At 36.2% G+C, this 22,493-nt stretch overlaps 1 protein-coding gene across 3 annotated transcripts in view; it reads left to right on the top strand.

The window, feature by feature from the left end:
• The window catches only part of LOC117417435 (ras GTPase-activating protein 2-like), a 51,579-nt gene extending 31,311 nt beyond the window's left edge, over window positions 1–20,268 (top strand). For 2 of the 3 annotated variants that reach the window (XM_034029586.3, XM_059034473.1), the window contains exons 18-24: window positions 1,023–1,096; window positions 2,463–2,569; window positions 14,814–14,896; window positions 15,988–16,196; window positions 16,379–16,482; window positions 16,844–17,033; window positions 17,429–20,267. In XM_034029586.3, coding sequence (XP_033885477.1) covers window positions 1,023–1,096; window positions 2,463–2,569; window positions 14,814–14,896; window positions 15,988–16,196; window positions 16,379–16,482; window positions 16,844–17,033; window positions 17,429–17,468 — 807 coding nt within the window. In that variant the 3' untranslated portion in view covers window positions 17,469–20,267. Of the gene's footprint in view, window positions 1–1,022; window positions 1,097–2,462; window positions 2,570–14,813; window positions 14,897–15,987; window positions 16,197–16,378; window positions 16,483–16,843; window positions 17,034–17,428 lie in introns of all 3 variants that reach the window. The other variant, XM_034029587.3, reaches the window with a different exon arrangement.
• Window positions 20,269–22,493: the final 2,225 nt, after the last annotated feature.

Raw genomic sequence — 22,493 nt, 5'->3', positions numbered from 1 at the left:
ACTGCTAATTAAAAAAAAAAAAAAAAAGCCACCTAACAGTGCTAAATTCCATCCACAATACCTAATTAATCGCAGAAAATCAGTAGCCCTACTTGATATATTCAGTTTAATTAGCACACACTTTGGATTTCTGCCTTACAGAGAAGTTCCTTTTTAAGGTTTATTTAAACATTTTTATTGAGAGTTATGAATGACTTTAAAAACTATTCCTAGAATATGTCAGGTTGTCATTAAAGATACATGAATGAATAGATATTTTAACAAATCCAGTTTGTCAGATTAATTTGTTTTGTGCTGGTATTTTTGACAATGCTGTATTACTTTGAATTACTGCCGCTCTTGAATAAGCACCACACTCGGATTTGTAATAGACGCCGCCCTCGAATAAACTGCCCTCTCAATAATGAAACGTGTACATTAGCTCCTCTTCAATGTTGGGATGAGCAGGGCGACACCCGCCATCACTAAACCTTTTCTTTTTACCCTGTGAAGATGTCGCCTCTTCTTGTAACTGATGTACTTGCTTTCGCCATTCCCTAATGCGACGCTCACCAACTCCCAAGTTCTTGAGCAGCAGGTCGATTGCCTTTCTGAACTGAGAGCTCAAAAGCTTTCAAAAGCTGTTATAGGACTTCTTCGCTGTCCTGATCAAGTTGTATCCGCAAAAATAAATTTCAATGTACGGCTCCCTCAAATACCATAAAAAAACGAATGAAAAATGGCACCTTTTGAAAACCGTAGTATTTGAATAAGAGGTATCCTTGAATAAGCGCTGCAGCTGTTTTAGCAATTTTAAATAAATGCTGTGGTGTTAATTCAAAGTAATACGGTATTTCAAATCATGGCATCTAATCCATTTTGATAAAAATCATAACTTCAAGGCAGTGTATCTTCCTCAAAGAGTTAGCATAGGTACACACTCAATTTTTTTAATACCGCAGATTAGCACATTATATTGTAATCTACAGTAGACTGGCCATTGTTTATGTTTTAATTCAATTGTTTTCAATTGTTTTCCTTAGTTTTTAGATGAAATTTCCTCAACAGGAAGTAAAGAGTCCAGTGGAGTAGAAGAGTCTTTGATTCTTAAAGAAGGGTATGTTTGTTTATTTTTTATTCATATTTTTTTATTATGATCCATTAATATTCCAGTATCCAATGTTTATATCTGTATGTCAGTCTAATTTAATGATTTAAACAGTTGCATTTCTAAATACTGCCAGGCAGTCTGTCCTTGCTCCCACTGCCACTACTGCTACTTCAAATGCAAGAAACTTACCGGGCAAATTCTAATGGTGCCTTTCACTATGACCTGTGACCTTATATGGCTTCCATATTGAGGACTTGTAATGTTTTTAGACCAAACACGTTGTTATTGTGTTAATATTTGCTATACAGCTGTATTCAATTATTATCTCAATTAAGTTCCATTACCAATGTTGGCCAGTGAAAGTGAACCGTTACACGGTGACCTTGTTTTAACCTCTTGCAATATTAACATATGCATAATTATTCCAACATAGTTACTATGGTAACGCTTTATATTGCATGGCATAAATTAATATTAAATAGATATGCAATTGCATATTAAATGATTATTTAATCAATATGCAATAGCTGGTTTCTTGCTAAATGTTAACCAAATATCGATTGAAAATGTAATCGGATATAGCGTCCATTTATGTTATGTTTTGTTACCTTTAAATATGTAATAATTTCCTATTGTTTACATGTTTCTAATTGAAAATTCAGTTAATCTGACTTAAATGTTAATGGAATGTAACAAGGATAATTGAACGTAAATTTTAATATGGAATTGCATATCTATTTAATATTAATTTAACCTTAATTTAACATGAAATTGCATATCTATTTAATATAAATGTATGCCACGCAATATAAAGTGTTACCATTACTATTCCCTGTACTGTACATTTCTCTAAAACTTACAAAGTTGTCAGTAATAGAGTCGGTTTTCCAGTTTTTGTGCAGCAGTATAAAGACATGCCACTGTCCAGATTTATTTTAATAGACTCCAACTTCTCTGCAGAAGCATAAAACTCTTCTCTTGTGTACTGGTATTTCACAAATTAATTATTGCCCCCTGGTGGGTTCAAATAGGAAAGCTTGACTGCATTATTGGTCTGTTCACAGTCTCCCTCAAACTTGGCAATGTAAATCTGATTTAAAAGCCAATATTTTATAAAGAAGGCTATTTCTGTTACAAAATAGGCAAATGTTTGGTTTAAATAGATTTCCTGTGACGATAATAAATTATGAATCCCTTTTATTATCAGTCCATTTTCAATAACAGTTGCTAGTTTTTAAACTATAAATTATTTTTTATGCTTTTAAGAGAAACAATATTTCTTCTAGCGAACAGGAATAAAAATATCTGAACCACCTGGGACAAAGAAAATGAAAAGTAACACACTTTTTTTTTTTTTTAAATATATAAACAGTGAAGTACAGAAAAGAGCTCAGGGAAGGAAGCGACTTGGCAAAAAAAACTTCAAGAAGCGTTGGCTCCGTTTGACCACCAGAGAGCTCTCCTATCACAAGCAACCAGGTATGTCATGGGATTAAAGGCTTCTGGACACAATGTATGAAACTTGTTTTTCAGTTATTGTAAAGCCATAAATATTTGCAAGCCTTTTATTATGTGTTTTTCGCATATGGGGGAGAAAAAACACAAACATTTTTGGCATGAATATCAAATTCCGCTAACAATACATACTTTGTATATTACAACAGGTCACCAACATTTCTGGAGCAAAATAGGTTTTAAGGGGTGATTCGCCAAATATTTTGGTCACAAATATTTATGGCTTTACAGTATTTGTATGTCACAAGCAATAGAGAGTAGTTTGAAACAGTACCAAGAGAAACCATTGTTTCTGAAAATGATTTTTTTCAGATTGATGGATTTGAACTCAGTAATGCTGATGATGTTCATAACAAACTGCTTGACATAAATTTTTTGGAAATGCAATCCCACAAGTAAATGGTGCATGTAATTTTAATTATGTCAGGTATTCTTTCTGTGAACTTTCATTACAATAATGTAAATTAATCATTTAATAGTTAAAGAAACAGCAGATACAGTATAGTTTTGCATTATTAGTCATGTTTAATAATAACTACAGCCACATGGGGGTGCCTGTAGATACACATACCTGTACATAATGCATACACACTTACAGTTGTGTGTATATATAGCTAGAGACCCCTAGAGAGCTGCTCATCTGTGAAATTTGGTTTAGACATTCCATACCACAAGTGACCAATTTATTCTGAATGGGCCTGGTTGGTCTAATCCTTAAAACTCCTTTGCTAAGGACTCTCTATTGATTCTCATAATGTCGGGGTATAAGGAGGCTCAAGTTATTGATTTATATAAAAAAAAAACTGCCAGGGTTTAATGGTGATTTACAAAATGGATTGGAGATTTTCATTAACTTGATTTATAATGTCTGGTAAATGACCTTGAATTTTATCTTTCTAACTATATCACTGTTACAAATCAATCTGCCAGAAAATATGTAAACGCAGTATTTGCATATTTTACCTTTTTTTCTGCTTGATGAAAGAAAATCTCAGTTCTTGTACACTAATGGAGACTAAGTCTGCTCCTCGCTGTCCTATACCTTCAATCTATCTATTTAAATGTAGTATAGCAAATAAAGTTTTAAAAAAATAAATAAATCATCAAGAATAGTGTTTGCTGTCAACGGCAATACAGAAACCACAATAGCAACTAGTCTCCGGTTTGAAAGACAATTTGAGGAAATCAAACAACTGGATGCTGTCTGATTACTTTCAGCAACTTTATTTCAGCATATCACAGTAACAGCACAGGACGGTGCTCTCTTCTCTAACAAAGCCAGGAAGGAGGCTTTAAATAAACTTTGTTCATTAAGTTGTTCATAAACAGCACAATCAGTATTAACACACAGACTACTAGCTATTTTTAATTACTACAACTTAATTTATTTTTCTTTTGCTAATACATTTTAGGACCTAACTGAAACTTACACAAATACACGAACCTGCACTTAAAAAAACCTAATTAAAAAATAAAGTTAGCTGTACATTTATTCTTTTTACATGTTTTTTCAAACAGTTCACAAACTATGTTCACTTTTCTGTAACAGGTACCTGAATTGAAGAACAGCTCTGTATAAGTAGACAATATTTTTTAGTAATGAGGTATTATTTCGGCTATTGGAAATACCCACAACACGACATAGTCCATCGCTAGGATAATGAAGCCTGAGTGAAGGCTACCAGACCACAGACGGAATTCTGAACAAACCGCATTACTTATGGAATAATGACAAAAAAGTTTGTATTCATTAGCGACAAAAGTAGTGCTGCTTAAAATCATGAAAAAAACAAACAGAAAAATGTTGTGTTTTTTTTTTTTACATATCCATTTAGTAATAGCAATAGAACCCTCATAAGAGGTCTGTACCGTCTGGTAAGGCACTTCTCGTTATGTTAAATGCCCTCGCCTTTGGTTTGAGGCGTTTAACGACATGAGGCGGGACTTACCAGGCGGTAAAGCCCTCTTATGAGGGTTCTTTTGCTTAATTCTCTGTTTGCCCAATCGTATGCCACACTTCAGTTTTACATGTGCATATTATGGCTGTAGGTCATGCTGGTCTGCTTTTTCATGTTGCTCTAATTTTATGTTTTACACGTGTGGTGGAGGATGAATGTCACTGACATGCATGTTGCTTTTATTTACTCATTCACGCCATGAAAACATGACTACAGCATGTGCTGTATAATCATTATTGGACCAAACTATACACTCTCAACAACATAGGGCTTGAGTCATGGCAGGAACACGTCTATGATTTTCAAACCAATTTATCACTTATACGCTAATGTTTTATGTAAAACAATATTTAATATATTTTAATTGGAGAAACTATACCTACAACTCTCTTCATTACAATATGTAAAAATGAAGCTTTTAACAAGTTTGTTTTATGAGAGTTGTACTGTTGGAAACCCTGTTTAGCTATTCTTTATGGACAGCACAAAACCTGGTTCTCATGAGCCCCACGAGATTATCATTCCTATGAAGGCAGTGAAAGCACAACTTTGAACATTGTTTTGGGCTATTACTTCAGAGATAATGACACAGTGCTACACCATTGCTTCATCTACAGTGTAATTTGTACCGCTTGGAAAGGGAAAATAAGACAGACGTTAAAGTTACAAACCTAGAAAGAAGCTGCTGTACTGGAATTCTAATGCTGAATTACTGTCAAATAGTGCAAGAAATATCAACATTTTTAAAGCAACTATTATGGGCCAGAATCTTACAGGGTAAATTATTCTAGACTGAGCACAAGTCTGTTTTGAACAACAAAAAAAGTTAGTAGTTGCCTAATGTCATTATTCACTTTGTAGGGCCTGTATTTTCCTAAACGCATGTATTATGGCAAACAAGTACCGGATTCTGCCCCGGTTTGAACGATCACCCCACGTCAACTTTTAGCTGAAAGTCAAATTTTCAGTATTCATTTTCGTTTTTTAATAACCATGCACAAATAATGCCCGGAGGGAAATATCGCAGCTCACGTGAATAGAATAAAACTGTCTATAGTTACTCTGTGCATTGACTGATTCAGGCAATTGCTTGCATCATCAGTGACGAAGGTTCAGATGATGAAGACGTGGAGTTCGGAGGTTTTGGATCAGGTGATATAGACTCTGCGTTCTGATTGATTACACTTTCCTTTACACTACAAACCATATTTTGGATATATTTTATTTTTTTATTTTTTTTTAGACACGGCAAGATCTTGTTAATGTATTCTTACTTGCAGAGATTATGTAAAACCCTTTATTTTAGAGGACCGAAAATTTCACATGTTTATATATTATTTGAATGTAGCAACTTTTATTTGAGTGTTTTTCACCTACAAATGTGTTTTTCATGATGTGTGTTTGCACTGGACACTGCATGCACGTTTTTTCAGCATTTATAAATTATATCTAAAGGTACAAATTTCAAAGCTTTTAAGTATGTGTTTAACATTTATGTATTTAGCTAAATCTGGATTTTTAGTGGTTAAATCTAGGAAAAAATATGTGATTTACATTAAATCCAGAAAAAAATATAAAGTTCTAGCATTTTAATATGTGTGTCAGCGGGAGGGAGGGAGTGCAACAAAATGTATGCTAAGAAAAGGGGGTGGCATATAAAAAGTTTGTGCACTACTGCACTGCAAAAGCTGAAGTCCACCTCTATGTTATCCACCCTCTGGTAATTTATGATCTAGCAGTAGTTAAATAACAGGTTATGCATTTTTAATGAAGTTAGTATCCCTCACTGGGGATATGCATGTAGGTTTAGTCAATATTGCCTCAAATGAGTGGATTTTCATTCAGAATTATAAATAATGAAAGTGTAGTTTTGATATCTAGCTAAAAGAAAAACAAAACATACCCCTTTTCAAATGTGTAACAAACCTATAATTACTGTAACATCAGTTTATTATCTGGAAGATGTGCCAGAGTGTAAACCTTGGGTTTTGTACTTGACCAGGATAGTTTCGTATAATATTTAAAGTATAAGCACAACTAGTAAAACAAGTCAAAGAATGTGAATACATTTATCAAAAGTGTTGGTTTCAGAGTTGGTCAAGAAGGGAGGCTAGATAGTTGATGCTCTGTTTGGAAAAGATTCTGAATGAATTGAAAGATGTGTGGTTATTTTAATTCAGTACACTGCATTCTGCTGTATTCTGCCAAAGCCTCTTGGATATAAACAGTATGTTAGCATAAAAAACCTTCACAAATAGAACAAATGCCCACACCTTAAATTACTGTATAACCTTCATATGCAGCAGAAATGTTCTGATAAAGAAATGCAAAGTCATTGTTTTCTTAAAAGAAATTCATATTTTGATTCGTGTATATAAAATTACAACTGCAGTCTGTTCATAACTGTACAATTATGCCCTTAATATGACCCTTGGGGGAGGAAGCTATGCATTTAGCAAAAAGTCATAGGGTACGTAATGACTCCTCACATTCTGTGCAGAGGGGTAGCATTTCAACCTTGATCTGTTATGAATAATCTGTTTTGATTTTATATAAATGATACATAAAAATATATAAATGTTCCATTTCTGAATAGGTGGACAGGCCCTTTCCATGGCCATTATTCATTTTATTTTGACTAAATTCCTCCATTTGTCTGCGTTGTCAGTAATTTCATTTACAATTACCTTAATCACAGGGTGATGGCCTAAATACACCCATATTTTATAAGACATACGAAATCTGTGGAAAAGGTGACTGAACAAAACCAAACCACGGCTGCTTTAGTGTTAGTGTAGTGTAAAGGTCTTTCATTCATATTTGGTCCTCCTCTCAGCATTGGTCAGCAATCTCTTAAGCATGATTCGCACAGGACTAAAAAACAGGTTTCCTCAGAGTTGGTCAAAAACAGAGAACGTCTATTAACCTCTCAGATGGGGATTCGTTTTCATCAATGAAAGTCGATGTTGTGCATGATTGGTAAACCATGAACCAAATTTAAATAACTCATTTTGTTGTACCACCTTTTCCAAAGGCTGAATAACTTTTGTCCTTTGACCATTAAAAAGCATTATTTTTTTAGGAGTTGCCAGTTATGTTTTGTATTTTTACCCGTCCCCAATTTGGTTATGCTTAATCATTGTGTTTTACTGAACTGTAGAATCTCATGGCAGATTTGTACCAATTTTAATATTATATTATGGTTTATTGCGATGGCTGGTATTGCTTTGAGGCGAATACCCTGGAAATGCTATAACAATTGTAACATAACACTGACATGGTCGATTCGCACAGGAGTAAAAAGACACAGGGCGCCTGAGTTTAAAATTTTAGAGAAGGTCCCGATGTCTCGTAAAATAATCGGAGGACCTCTGAGAAAATTATGTGACATAAAAAGAAATGGACGGTTCGCACAGGACCAAATTTCTATTCCCGTGTGAATTGGACTTTAGAAAAGTGTTTATATGCTGTATTCAACCATACAGTGTTTTTGTTTTTCTGTGTTCCTTTTTTTTTTGTTTTTCTCGATTGGTCAGGCATTAGTGTCCAAGGATGAACAATGTGGATAGATTATTTATATACATATATATATATATATATATATATTGTGAAATGGATTGCACTCACTTGGGTTCGTTGCCCCTTTAAAAATACGACCCAGGACACTCAAATGGATTTTTCAGCGCGGTTGCACTATTTTTTTTAATAAACACAAAAGTAAAACAAAGCACACAAAATAAACACCTAGCTCTTCTGAGCACTAACTACACACGCAGGAACCTAACTACCACAGGACGGCTAAGCCGTTTCCCTGTTCCACAAAACTTAACCACACAGGTTTGCACTATACCTTTTTCCTCGGGACTGCCAGGAAGCAGAGCACTCCTTTCTGCCTCCTTCTCCTTAGCAGCCCCGAGCAGACTGCCTGCTCTCCTTTTAAACCCCGCACCTGGGCCTAATTTCCAATAGCGCCCAGGTGCGGATGATAATTAACAATAAAACAATTAAACAATTAAACAAAACAATAATACAATTAAGAAAATAAAATGAAACAATAAAGCAACACAAATCAAAACGGTGCGTCTCTCTCGCAGGGAGGTTTTAACCCCCTCCCTGCTGTCTCTCACAACCCTCTATCTCACAATATATATATATATATATATATATATATATATATATATGACACACACATCTGACTCTTGTATCAGTATTTATTGCATATCAACCATATGCTTCTTCACCAGTCAAACCAAAGAATAGAAATTGCTTATCATGTGTATTCACTTTTTGTACCTGCTGGATTAGATTACATGGTTGTCAAGATTACTTCCGTTGTGCCTCCACACACTGCAAGCCGTCGGCACCAGATAGGGATGCTCTGATTCAGAAACATTTAATAGAACAATGTTACTGTGTTACATTTTGAATTAATAAACTGGAATCTTTTGTCATTCCAATAAAATGAACCACTCCTCTAGACATGCAGTACTGTAGTACTGCTCTCCAGGACTGGTGACTCTGATCCTGAAGGGTCATTCCACCCCAGGTTTATTTGATTGTTTAAACAGTTTTTTAAACCTGGTTAGAGGTTGACTTGATTAAAAAATTAGAAACATGAATTGAAACAGCCAAAGTGAACGTATTCTAAAGACTCCTAGACATGATTCCATATATGAAGGTCATTGGGGCATGGCTAATTTGACAGCTCTACTGTAAAAATTCCAGTGGTTTAATATGGAGAGGCTTTTACATGTGCCTAATTTATGGAGCAGGGGAAAAGACCTCAATGTAGTTTGGTTTTGCAAAGCCATACATTACCATTCTGTTTTCATAGTTCTTTGTTTTACAAGACTTATAAACCCCTTGACAGAGATGCCAAGGTCAGAACATCCAAAGGAGTTGGATCTTACTAGGCATGTCTGCCTTCTGCTGTCACATTAGTTACAAAGTAATATGAATACAATGGTAGTATATAGTTATCCAGCTTAAATAAAAAACAAAAGATAAAATATTATGTTAGATAAAAAATATTGAATTAATTTGGATAAACATTGTATTGCACCCAGACAGTAACTCCTCCTCCCTGTCTTAGAGGCACGTCCGACAAACTGCTAAATAGGACACCCCATCCCTCCACATATTTGCACTAACAGGAATGCAGAGGCTGACATGCAAGGTTAAATTATTTTCTTATCCTGGTTCACAACTTAATGAACTCAGTGGTCAAGTTCCATTATCAACTGTCCCACTGCCATGTTGTTTTAACCACTGGTCATCAATGGCCATTTTTCATGTTTACAAATGATGCCGTCATATATGTAATTCCCTTACATTATGCCCTGGGAACATGTGTGTTTTTTTTTTTGTTTTTTTTTATCTTACCACAGTGATTTAAGACTCGGCAACATTCAACCACTTGTGTGGTTTATCTTTGGCTAGACTTAAGTCAGAAAATCTTTCCATATATACAGACGTGCTCAAATTTGTTGGTACCCTTACAGCTCATTGAAATAATGCTTCATTCCTCCTGAAAAGTGATGAAATTAAAAGCTATTTTATCATGTACACTTGCATGCCTTTGGTATGTCATAGAATAAAGCAAAGAAGCTGTGAAAAGAGATGAATTATTGCTTATTCTACAAAGATATTCTAAAATGGCCTGGACACATTTGTTGGTACCCCTTAGAAAAGATAATAAATAATTGGATTATAGTGATATTTCAAACTAATTAGTTTCTTTAATTAGTATCACACATGTCTCCAATCTTGTAATCAGTCATTCAGCCTATTTAAACGGAGAAAAGTAGTCACTGTGCTGTGTGGTATCATTGTGTGCACCACACTGAACATGGACCAGAGAAAGCAAAGGAGAGAGTTGTCTGAGAAGATCAGAAAGAAAATAATAGACAAGCATGGTAAAGGTAAAGGCTACAAGACCATCTCCAAGCAGCTTGATGTTCCTGTAACAACAGTTGCAAATATTATTAAGAAGTTTAAGGTCCATGGAACTGTAGCCAACCTCCCTGGGCGCGGCCGCAAGAGGAAAATTGACCCCAGAGTGAACAGAAGGATAGTGTGAATGGTAGAAAAAGAACCAAGGATAACTGCCAAAGAGATACAAGCTGAACTCCAAGGTGAAGGTACGTCAGTTTCTCATCGCACCATCCGTCGCTTTTTGAGTGAAAGTGGGCTCCATGCTCTGTCTCAGTCGCAGGTCATGGGTCCTCCAACAGGATAATGACCCAAAACACACAGCTAAAAGCACCCAAGAATGGATAAGAACAAAACATTGGACTATTCTGAAGAGGCCTTCTATGAGTCCTGATCTGAATCCTATCGAACATCTATGGAAAGAGCTGAAACTTGCAGTCTGGAGAAGGCACCCATCAAACCTGAGACAGCTGGAGCAGTTTGCTCAGGAAGAGTGGGCCAAACTACCTGTTAACAGGTGCAGAAGTCTCATTGAGAGCTACAGAAAACGTTTGATTGCAGTGATTGCCTCTAAAGGTTGTGCAACAAAATATTAGGTTAGCGGTCCCATCATTTTTGTCCATGCCATTTTCTTTTGTTTTCTTATTTACAATATTATGTTGAAAAAAAATCAAAAGCAAAGTCTGATTTCTATTAAATATGGAATAAACAATGGTGGATGCCAATTACCTTTGTCAGTTTCAAGTTATTTCAGAGAAAATTGTGCATTCTTCGTTTTTTGTGGAGGGGTACCAACAAATTTGAGCACGTCTGTAATGTTAAAGTGACATGCTTTAAATAAATGCCATATCTCAGTAAGCGTGAGGAAATGAGTCAATTGTTAAAACAGGGTTGCTCATTAGTATTACAGTAAACCATTTACCAAATTTGCAAAATCAGACCCCTGCTGCTGCAGGCTCAGTGTGACGTGATAGAAGGCAGTTTATCTGTTTCAGGAAGTTCTGTGGGGGTGGCAACTCCTGAATAAACTCCTTATACACATTAAACCTTATTATTTAGTATATTTTAATGTTGTTGTTGTTGTTGTTGTTTTTAAGAGTACTTGAATTATATTTGTTTTGAAGAACAGTACATTTAGAAATAGAATCAATTGCAGACCACACACTGGTAAAGGCATTAGCTGAACGCTTGTCAAATTGATTATATGACTTGCAGCACTATTTTAACACTAATAAAAACATTTCTTCTTGACTAAACAGTTTATAAAATGTGGCTGGCAACATGATATAAATTAATAACTGCATTTTGAAGAAAGCAGACATGAAGAATACAAATGACAGCAACTCAACTCCTTGGTCTCTATAATTTTCTTCAAAATCATTTCCATTTGGCCTACTGAGATATGGGATTTATTTAAACCATGTAATTAGTGTGCAGAGTGCCAATAAAACTGGTGCAAATATGCCTAGTATAGTGCTATGGGGATCAAAAACTGATCAAAGGGGAAGCCTATTCAATTGTATAGTTCGTACTGTTTATTTCACTTTGAGCGGATAGGGACATTACAACATGTGAGCTTTAGACCTGGAGCATTATTTATCTACTAGATATTCTAGAACTTTTGAAACCTGCGTACTACCTCCTGTTTCATGTCTAGAAGCTAACCAGCCGCATTACATTGTCGCGGAGACTCTGCATCTGTATTTCATGTGCAAGTCAAAATGGATACTACATTCAGTGGACAAAGAAGATAATATGTCCCTGTGTGTTGCATGTAGTCTTTACACATTTGGAAATTGAATGACTTACCTTAGTTAAGACATCACTATAGAAGTTGCTTTACATACCAAGTTCTTACAGACGGTTTTAAACATGGAGGTTTTATTTAAAGCACTGCCTTTCCTGTATACCTGGATTGCTTCACTGCTTTAGAAAAAAACAATGATGTGGAACTCTGACTGTGTGTGTGTGTGTGTGTGTGTGTGTGTGTGTACATATATATATGTATATAAAATATATTATAGTGTATATACAGTGGTTTGCAGAAGTATTCACCCCCTACCAATAATGTCACATTTTGTTGAATTACAAATAATTATTGCACAGTTTTTCAAACAAACTTTTTTATTCAAAGCTGTAGTGGTTAAACTGAACACTGTTATATGAGGAGGAGGTCAAATGTCAGCAAAACTTGCAAAGAAAATGTACAAAATGAAATTTACTGGTTGCATAAGTATTCAGCCCCTTAAGTCAGTACTTGGTAGAAACACCTTTTGCAGCAATTACTGCTATGAGTCTTTTTGGATAGGTCTCTACTAGCTTTGCACAGTAGGATGGTGACATTTCTTGCCCATTCTTCACGGGAAAATTGCTCCAGTTCTGATAAGTTTGTTGGGGATGGTCGATGGACTACAGTCTTCAAGTCTCGCCATAAATTTTCGATTGGATTCAAGTCAGGACTTTGACTGGGCCACTCAAGAACATTAATTCTATTCTTGTTCAACCACTCCAGTGTGGCTTTGGCTTTGTGCTTCGGGTCATTGCCATCCTGAAATGTGAATTTCCTCCCCAGTTTCAGAGTCTTGGCTGACTCAAACTGGTTTTCCTCAAGGATTCGCCTGTACTTTACACCATCCGTTCTCCCCTCTATCCTTACATGCTTCCCAGTCCCTGCTGAAGAGAAGCATCCCCATAACATGATGCTGCCACCACCATGCTTGACAGTTGGGATGGTGTTGACTGGGTGATGTGCAGTGTTGGGCTTGCGCCAGACGTAACACTTGGAATTTAGACCGAAAAGTTAAATTTTTGTCTCATCTGACCACAAAACCTTTTTCCACATGTCTGCGGTATCATCTACATACTTTTTTGTAAACTCCATACGTGCTTTAAGATGAGGCTTTTTGAGTAATGGCTTCTTTGTTGCCACCCGTCCATACAGGCCAGCTTTGTGTAGGGACCGACTTATTGTTGTTGGGTGAACCCTGGCTTCTATGTCAGACAAAGAACTCTGCAGATCTCTCAAGGTCAGTGTGACATCCCGAACCAGTGTCCTGCTTGCCCGGCTGCTCAGTTTGGGAGGGCGACCTGATCTGGGTAGTGTCTGGGTGGTATGATGCATCTTCCACTTCTTAATGATGGACTTCACTGTGCTGAGAGGGATTTAAATTTTCTTGTACCCTTCTCCTGCTCTGTGCCTCTCTACCACTTTATCCCTGACGCCTCGGGCCTTATCACCACCCCAGGCATGGTATATATCATGGGAACCGCACGGCCCGCCATGGTTTATACCTTGCATATCATATTCCTATGGAATTTAAGACACGCTTTTTTAAACCTTTTTTTGCTTCTCAAAAATACATAGTTGTATAGTGATGCGTATATTAAAATCACCAACAAAAGACGGGACTATCCGAGTACACAAACAGCAACGTGACTGACTGCTGAGAAAAGACAAACAAAATTGTCACTGCCCTAATACACAAGCAGCAACGTTAAAAGACAAACAAAGCTTCCCGAGTAATTCCAAGAGAAATGCTTACAATTTCAGAATTTCTAACAAACCGTACCAGCTTGGACAGATCGGAAATACTGATCAGACCCCTGTATTTTTCGACATGCCAAGCAATACCACAGTTCAGTTCTGTTGTGGTTGCATGTTGCCTGATGCCACGAAGTGTTGTGTCGTGCTTGCTGTTGCCAGAATGTTGGATACCGTAAGTGAGTGGTGGTATGTGTACGACAGAGACGCCATCTTTTATTATAGTAGTATTATACAGTATGCCGCACAATAAGCAAGCTCCGTGGTTAATCTACAACAACACTGTTTCATGTCAGTTTTGTACGATACAACAGCCTGATTTAGGTTGTATCTTTGTAAATGCATATTTATTTGATGTTTTATTTTTTCTCAAATTGAGGGTGGTAAATTTGGGCTACATCTTTAATTTGAGGACGTCTTAAATTCAAAGGAATACGGTATGAATATAACAATATACGAGTAGGGAAGTGATTCAAATTATCTATGGAATGCACAGCCAAAGTCCAAAACCCAGATCTCTCAGGTTTACAGTATGATGAATTCCCTTTGTCCTGAATTAAAGCCTGTAGCTCTCTTTCTGGCCTTTAAAGAGTAACATAAAACCTTGTTGTTCTAACTTCTCTCCTCATAAGTCATTTTTATACGGTTGCCAGGTTTGATTGTATTATTGTAACCCTTCCTGCTGAACCCCTGTGAAAGAGATCTATAAGGAATGAATATAGTAAATTATAAACTACAGAAATATCGTTGGTGTTTTTTTTTTTTTTTCTAATAACAGGCAAAGAAGCATTGTGCATAATTCCCATCAGAAACATTCTGGCAGTGGAAAAACTTGACGAGAGTGCATTTAATCGAAAAAATGTAAGTAAAAAGCCCAGGTTCACTGGTTGTTTTTCAGCGTGAATGCGGTGCTGTCATCAGCAGGGGTTCTGAAAAGGAAAAATATTACATTCCCAGAACATTATGCTTGGTTGCCTGCTTACCTTTAGATCTACACATGCACATATCAGCATGTACTGTAGGTTTTCATTAAGGTATTGCAGAGTCCACCTTGTTGAGGGATATTGCGCTGGTTGTCTGCTTTTCATCATTTAGCCCCGCACTAGGGTTAAATGTTAAGCTTTGTTTTTACTTTGGGAGCAGTGATAACAATTCTGGGCCAAACCCCTGCTGTACTTGAAAGGAAAAAGAATGCACAATACAGACTGAACATGTTGACGTTTTTCATTCCTGGCCAAAGACGTTTGGCTTTCCCTTTCATTCCTTGTTGCCAATTTGGCGTCCTGGTGTTAACTGGGTTTATGTTTTCAACATACACTTCTGTTGGAAGCTAGGTTCCAAACTAAAAAAAAAAAAAAAGCTATTCATTTACATCCTAGCTGATTGGAGGATCCCTTTGGGATGGTTATTTGTAAGTAGGCTAATTTATATACTAGTGCATTCGAACTTTCATCTGAAACCGTACATCTGCCTGGTCAGCATTCTTCAACTGCCTATACATCAGAAAACCCCTCTGCAAAATCTAACCATATGCTGTTCACTTTGATCTTATATGGCGGCCCTATTGTGGTGACATGCATTTTTGGTTTTCTATATGATAAAGACCAAGGCTTTGATATTGGCTTTTTACTGTATTCTACAATTATCTAGATGTATACAATAGCATTTAACCATTTTACGAAGTTGACATTTCTCAGATAATATATAATTAAATAAAGATGGCTGAACTATGACAGAAATTCCTACAAAGTAAATACAAGACAATGAGTTAAAGGGAGGACCCAGCAATACTGTTCAATATGGTTCATCTTCATTTTTACAGTTGAAATGTCAAGTGTGCTGTATTGTACTGAAAGAATACCGTTTTACAGTTCATTTATATTTTGAGGTGATGGTGCAGTATTCACATCCCCAACCATATTAACGTTTGCCATGCACTTTATCACTTTCAGATGTTCCAGGTAATTTATACTGAGAAACTGCTTTACGTTCAAGCAAATAACTGTGTGGAGGCCAGCGAGTGGGTGGAGATTCTCAGCCGGGTCAGTCGCTGTAATCAGGACAGACTGAGTTCTTACCATACCTCAGCCTATCTCTCTGGAAACTGGCTCTGCTGCAAGGCCACTTCTGAGACACAGGCTGGCTGCAAGCCATGTACCGCGTGAGTACAGTACTCCTTCAAATCATTTTTCATTGCATTTATGTTTATATTCTACACTGATTATGAAGCTTTGACTATTTAAGTCCAGCGCAGATAAAGGGTAGTGTAAACGCTGTGCCAGATCAAGGCAGTTTTAATTTGAAACGACTCCTGTTAAATTCTTATTTCTGTTGTATTTTCAGGACCATGCCAGCAAATATCCAGCTCGATATTGATTGTGACCGAGAAACTGAGAGGATCTATTCATTATTCACATCAAACAGTTTAAAACTACTGAAGTTAGAAGGCAAGCATGAATAAAAAAAAAATGCATAAAAAAAAAAAAAAAAGTGTTCAGTATCACTATATCATCCATAGGAATTTCAGATTATGTGGATATTTTCATGTACTTGACTATTGAAACTGGTAATCGAAGGCATAGATTTTACTGTTAATATGGGGGCCTAATTAATCATTAGCAATCATTGCCAGTTCTGAATCAAAATGTGAAGTAAATATTGACATGCTTATATTTATAGCTTGTTTGGTACAGTGTATGTTTTTGTTATCACAGCTATTATAAATTATCTTGTATCATCATGTTTTTTGTGTGAAATAAGTGGTATCATCACACAAAATGTCTTAAAGCATAACTTTCCCGTTTGCAGAGGCCTGTGCAAGTATGGCGGTGTACCAAGGCCCTCAAAAGGAGCAAGATGATTATTCCCATTTTACAATCGAGGATTCAAGGGAAACCTTCAATACGATCAAACACATCCGCGAAGTTACGGAAAAGCTTCTAGAACATCATGAGACTTTCCAAAAGAAAAGATCAACCAGCACTAAATATGGCAGCGAGTAAGTATGCAGGCAGAGTCGCTATCTGTACCTTAACCCTGTGTTGAATGCCGCAAAACCGAAACAGTAAAAATGATCACAATTTGTCAAAAACTTTTTCTGAAACAAAACTCTAAATAAAATACACCATCTGAACCACTTAATTGATTTGTCCAGTATATTAGACACAATGCAACAAAAAGGGCATATATCTGCAACACTTCTCGTTCCTATTTGGGTCGAGATGGGTCTTACAAATCATGTAAAGTATGTAGAGTCAACAGACTAATTCAGTGGCTTTTGTAACTGTTGTCCTTTTTTAAATTTGAAAATACATGTATAATATGAATAATAACTTATTTTATAATGCTTTTTTAAGCCACTAATGCTACGTGTATTACATGTGTTTACTTTAGGGACAATCCAATTGTAGGAAAGGCATCACAACACCAATGAAGACAGCATGGAAAAGCTTTTAGAGAACTGGAATTCTACAGTTTGTAATCGTCATGTATTGCTTCATTGAGATACTAAACACTGGAATTGCACTGAAACTGCAGGTACCATTCAGAAGAACACACATCCATTTGTGTTAATGCAATACAAATATCTGGAACAAGTAGAATTAGTGATTTTTTACTTTATTCCATTTAAGAGTTGTGTGTCCCTTTTTTTATTTTATAGACTTGTATATAAAAAAAAAAAACATAATTTTGTACAGAATGCCAGAGAATAACTTAAACCATTTTGAAATACAAATAAGCAACTTTTCAAATGCTGCTAATATAATTTATCTGTTTTCATTTCTTATTATAATTTAAATATGCCAGTAATTCTAAAATTATGAAGCCACTTTTTTATTTTACTTTTTTAATGGTAATATCTCATTAAAATGTTCAAAAAGGGAATATTTTAACTTTGAATGAACAGCAGGTGTGGTGTTGAAACTCCAGTGTGTATGCATGCTTTTAACACCATACAGTTTTGATGGAAAGTAAAACTAATCTGCCTTATTTGTGTTGTATTAATGTATATAAATGTTTTAATTTGTCTTGCATGTAAATTTATATCCAGAAAGAAAAATCACATACAAGCACTTTAGACATTTGGAATATTCCAGATACAATTATTTAGATACATTTAGTATCCATTTATTACATTCTGATCAGTTTAAATGATCAATATTTTGTAACATTTTTAAACTATATATACAAATGTACAAGCATATTTGTATCCTGTTGATTTTTGTTCTAACAAATTTCTAACACCAAAGAGATTTTTCACCTAATAAACTTGAAATAAAAAATAATAATAATAAAAATAAACATTTTGAAAAGGAAGGTCATTTTAGTTTTTCATACAAGTCTTTTTTTCTTTAAAAACCCACATTAGCTTGGTCTCTATTGGAGCCCTTATGTTAAGAAGGCATTGCTGTTTGCAAAGGTTGCCACCATTCGAAGGGGTAAAAAAAACCTAGACGGATGGTAAGCAGTTAAAGTTCAAAGCACATTTTAGCAGTCCAAGGTCTGGAGCCATTCCAGGTCCCCATGAATTTAGCCTTCCTCTGTCCAGACTGGGTACCGTATTGACGTTCCACCTATTGTACTGCAAGTAGTTTTCAGGCTTGGGATTTTGTATACATAGACTGTGTTCATTTTATTTCAGATTTTGACCAATGCATATTGTTTTTTTGGTTTGTTTGTGTTTAATTTGTGGCAGAAGTGTTGGTCACACAAGTATTAATTAGCATTTAAGAAAGAAATGTTACACTAATCTTTTACCTTTTAAATTGGGTACACCTGTGAGCAACAAAAGCATGCAGTAGAATCCAGTAATCCGGAAAATCCTATTGGGTTTCTTACTGGCAGCAGTATGCCTCGCCCACAACTACAACATTGATGATTGTTTTCCAATGCCTTTCAGTTGTACTGCTGTAAATATTATTTGTAAAATACTGTTTTTTTTTTTTTTTTCTCTCTCATTTAGCAATATTATGCTTGAAAGGCAAGTTTAGAATATGGTACATACACAAGACCAGCAGTGTGGAGCAATGGTGCTTGTATGCTCTGAAATGTTAGGAACAATCCTACAATTAAACCGTTTTAAGCGACGTAAATCAGCTGACACAGAAACAGAAACCGCCATCCTGTATCTCTTAAGCAATGCAAAGTAGCATTCTGGTACACCCATGTTGATTTTATGCTTAGAAATGTTACACCAAATACACCAAGCAGATAAGGTTTAGGTCATGATTCAGAAGTATTAAAAAGACAATATCGAGTCTTTGTGATGTGTAAAAACTGTAGATACACATTTCTACTCCATTTCTCTTTACTTGGCTAAGCATAGTTGCACTGTTTATTTTTTTGGGACCTTTTTTTTTTTATAAAAATCAGTATGAAAATTCAATGTGATCATCATGCTGACAATTTACACCTTGAGTGTGAAACTGTGACATTTTTGGTACTGCTGTTGGTAAACTGATTCTAACATTTTATGAGTGTGACCTTGAATGAGATTGTGCAGAATAACAGCTCTCTGGTGCAATAGACAAGTGGCATGTTTCATACTGTATCTATTATTTTGACTGCAGAAGCAACTTTAGTGTCACCTCACTGTTTCTGAAAGCCTTATTGGTGAGCTGTGGGATTGTGAAATATCTGAAAAGAATGAGTTGTAACTTGCAACATTTTGCAACTTATGTAATTTGCCACACAGATGATAAAAAGTGTGTGAAGTCTACACAGTACATTGAACTAGTACATTAAAACACAGTACATTAAAAAAGAAACAAATTCCTGACACAAACCACAAACTTCTGTGCCATGTTTTCAAATATATTGGATGTGTAACAAGATCAGTTTTCTCAGACAAACATGTGCGTGATGAATGGTTTAGAGAAAACTGGTTCTGTATTAAAGGAACCGTAATGCTAGAAAATACAGGTTTCCAGAACAAATCTCTGTGTTCTGTTTAGAAACAGTTCAATGAACAATGATTTTACTATGCTCTACTGTCAAATGTAATTGGTACGAGTACTTTTAAACATTTCAATAAGTATGCAAATTAATGTACAGTGAATCCTGTCAATGTAGTTGATTTCTATAACTACATATTTTATCTAAGTGTATCTTTTTTGTTATTTAAAATGTGTTTTTGAAAACTAAAAAAACCTAAAATGAAATATTGCCTTTTTATGTCTGCAATTCAGAAATAATTAGTAATAAAATATTTCCAGCAGAATGCATTTGTCTCTTAATTCTCTTTTAGTTGAGTTTAGATGCTTTAAAACAAATGACTGGTTTTTATGATTAAATGTTAATAAAAGAAACAAAGTTCAGAGTTAATGGAATAATCATCTCTGCCCCATCAAAACCAATCAAATATTCAGGGATGAGGAACTGCGATCCAAATTAATGAAAACATCAGGGCTGGGAATAACATCTTAAGTATCCAAGTCTGGAATCTCAGTCCAAAAAATATTTATCGTTAAGCAAGTTAGTGTTTACTTCCTAAATTCTAAATTGCTGAAGGTAGACAACTTAATGTTGAGCTGGATAGTGTGATAAACAACATGACTGGATTACACAAATACAATAGCAGCTTGGTCAGTTTTACTGGATGGAAGATGTCATCCTCACTCTGCACTAAGTCTGTTCAAGACAGTAAGAGGCAATAGCACTGGCTGCATTTGGGCACTGACCTGACCTGGAAACTCTCTGCAATTCAGTCTTGATCCTCTGTGTTGAATTGTTTTATGCCTTTATGATGTGAAGTAATGTTCACTGAGGGCCTGGCAAATGACTTCCCCTTGCCTGTTATCCAGACAGATTTTGGATGATTTCATCATCCATTGCTTTTGTACAGTACATCATTATACCATTTAAATAAAGATTGCTCTGTGATACCCAAATAAATGACATTTGAACCTGTTGCAACTCCTACCCAATTGCTGTCTTCTGTCATAGTCCACATGGTTGCTATAGTGATGGAATATTGATGGTGTTTGTTCAGATTGGCCCCAATAATGTATATAAACTACAAACTCCAAAAACAGGGCCTTGTTCAACTACACATACGATTGCAAATGTTCCTGAACATTAGTGTTCTTTTGTTGGCCTTAGCGAACACATTTGTCAAAAGTTTGCATAGTCCACAGCCCTTAAATATATGTTGACCTGATAGTGGGTAGCATTGTGGAGTAGTGGTTAGGGCTCTGGACTGTTGACCAGAGGGTTGTGGGTTTAATCCCTGGTGGGGTACACTACTGCTGTACCCTTGAGCAAGGTACTTTACTTAGATTGCTTCAGTAAAAACCCAACTGTATAAATGGGTAATTGTATGTAAAAATAATGCGATATCTTGTAACAATTGTAAGTTGCCCTAGATAAGGGTGTCTGCAACAGAGCATTCTGATTGGCTAGAAATAATGTGTTTTAGTAGTGTGTACATGCCCGTCCCACTTCCCTGTGAGACTACTTTAAACATGACAGGATGAGCTTGACAGACACCATTGGAACTCATGCCTGTTTCCAGATCCATTTATCCCAGCATTACACCGTGTAACAAATATTTTTTTTTTTTGGTTCCTGGGTAGTAAGTGTTATTTCCTAATTGCTTATGCCTCAAAAGTATAGAAAATGGCTATTATTCCCCAAAAAATTTGCTTTTGTGACCAGGACAGTGATATTTTGAAATTTAACTATTTTCCAGAACATTCCAGATAGATTCAGTGCTGAGTAAACTTGGAGTAACTTCTAGAACTTTCGAGAACTTTCCAGTAATATAAATAGTAGTATAAATACAGGGGCCTTAAGCCCACCAGTTCAGTTTAGTTCCAGCTGCCTAAGTGGATACATATCTGCATTTTTCTGAGATGGCATCAAGGTCATAGGAGACTTCAAAATGGTGGCATTCCTGATGGGTCTCCAAGGCGGTTTTACCAAGTTTCCCTGCTATCTTTGCCTTTGGGACAGCAGGGATACCAAGGCGCACTACCACAGGCGGGACTGGCCACAGCGGACCGAGTTCTCTGTGGGGAGGAACAACGTCAAGTGGGAGCCACTGGTGGACCCCCGGAAGGTGCTGATGCCACCACTGCACATCAAATTGGGCCTTATGAAACAATTTGTCAGAGCTCTAGATAAGGAGTCGGCAGCCTTCAAGTACCTTCAAGACTTCTTCCCTAAGCTGTCTGAGGCAAAGGTCAAAGCCGGTGTCTTCGTCGGACCACAGATAAAGAAGATCCTGGAGTGCAATGAATTCCCCAAGAAGCTCACTAGTAAGGAGAAAGCGGCTTGGAACAGCTTTGTCGCAGTGGTTCGGGGCTTCCTGGGCAATCACAAGGCCAAAAACTATGTGGAGCTGGTTGAGACTCTGGTGAAGAACTACGGCACAATGGGCTGTAGGATGTCCCTCAAAGTCCATATCCTTGATGCTCATCTTGATAAATGCAAGGAGAACATGGGAGCGTACTCGGCG

Source organism: Acipenser ruthenus, chromosome 12, assembly GCF_902713425.1.
Source record: "Acipenser ruthenus chromosome 12, fAciRut3.2 maternal haplotype, whole genome shotgun sequence".
Lineage (NCBI taxonomy): Eukaryota > Metazoa > Chordata > Actinopteri > Acipenseriformes > Acipenseridae > Acipenser > Acipenser ruthenus.
The sequence above is the reverse complement of the archived record's forward strand: the minus strand, read 5'-3'. Positions and strand labels throughout refer to the sequence as shown.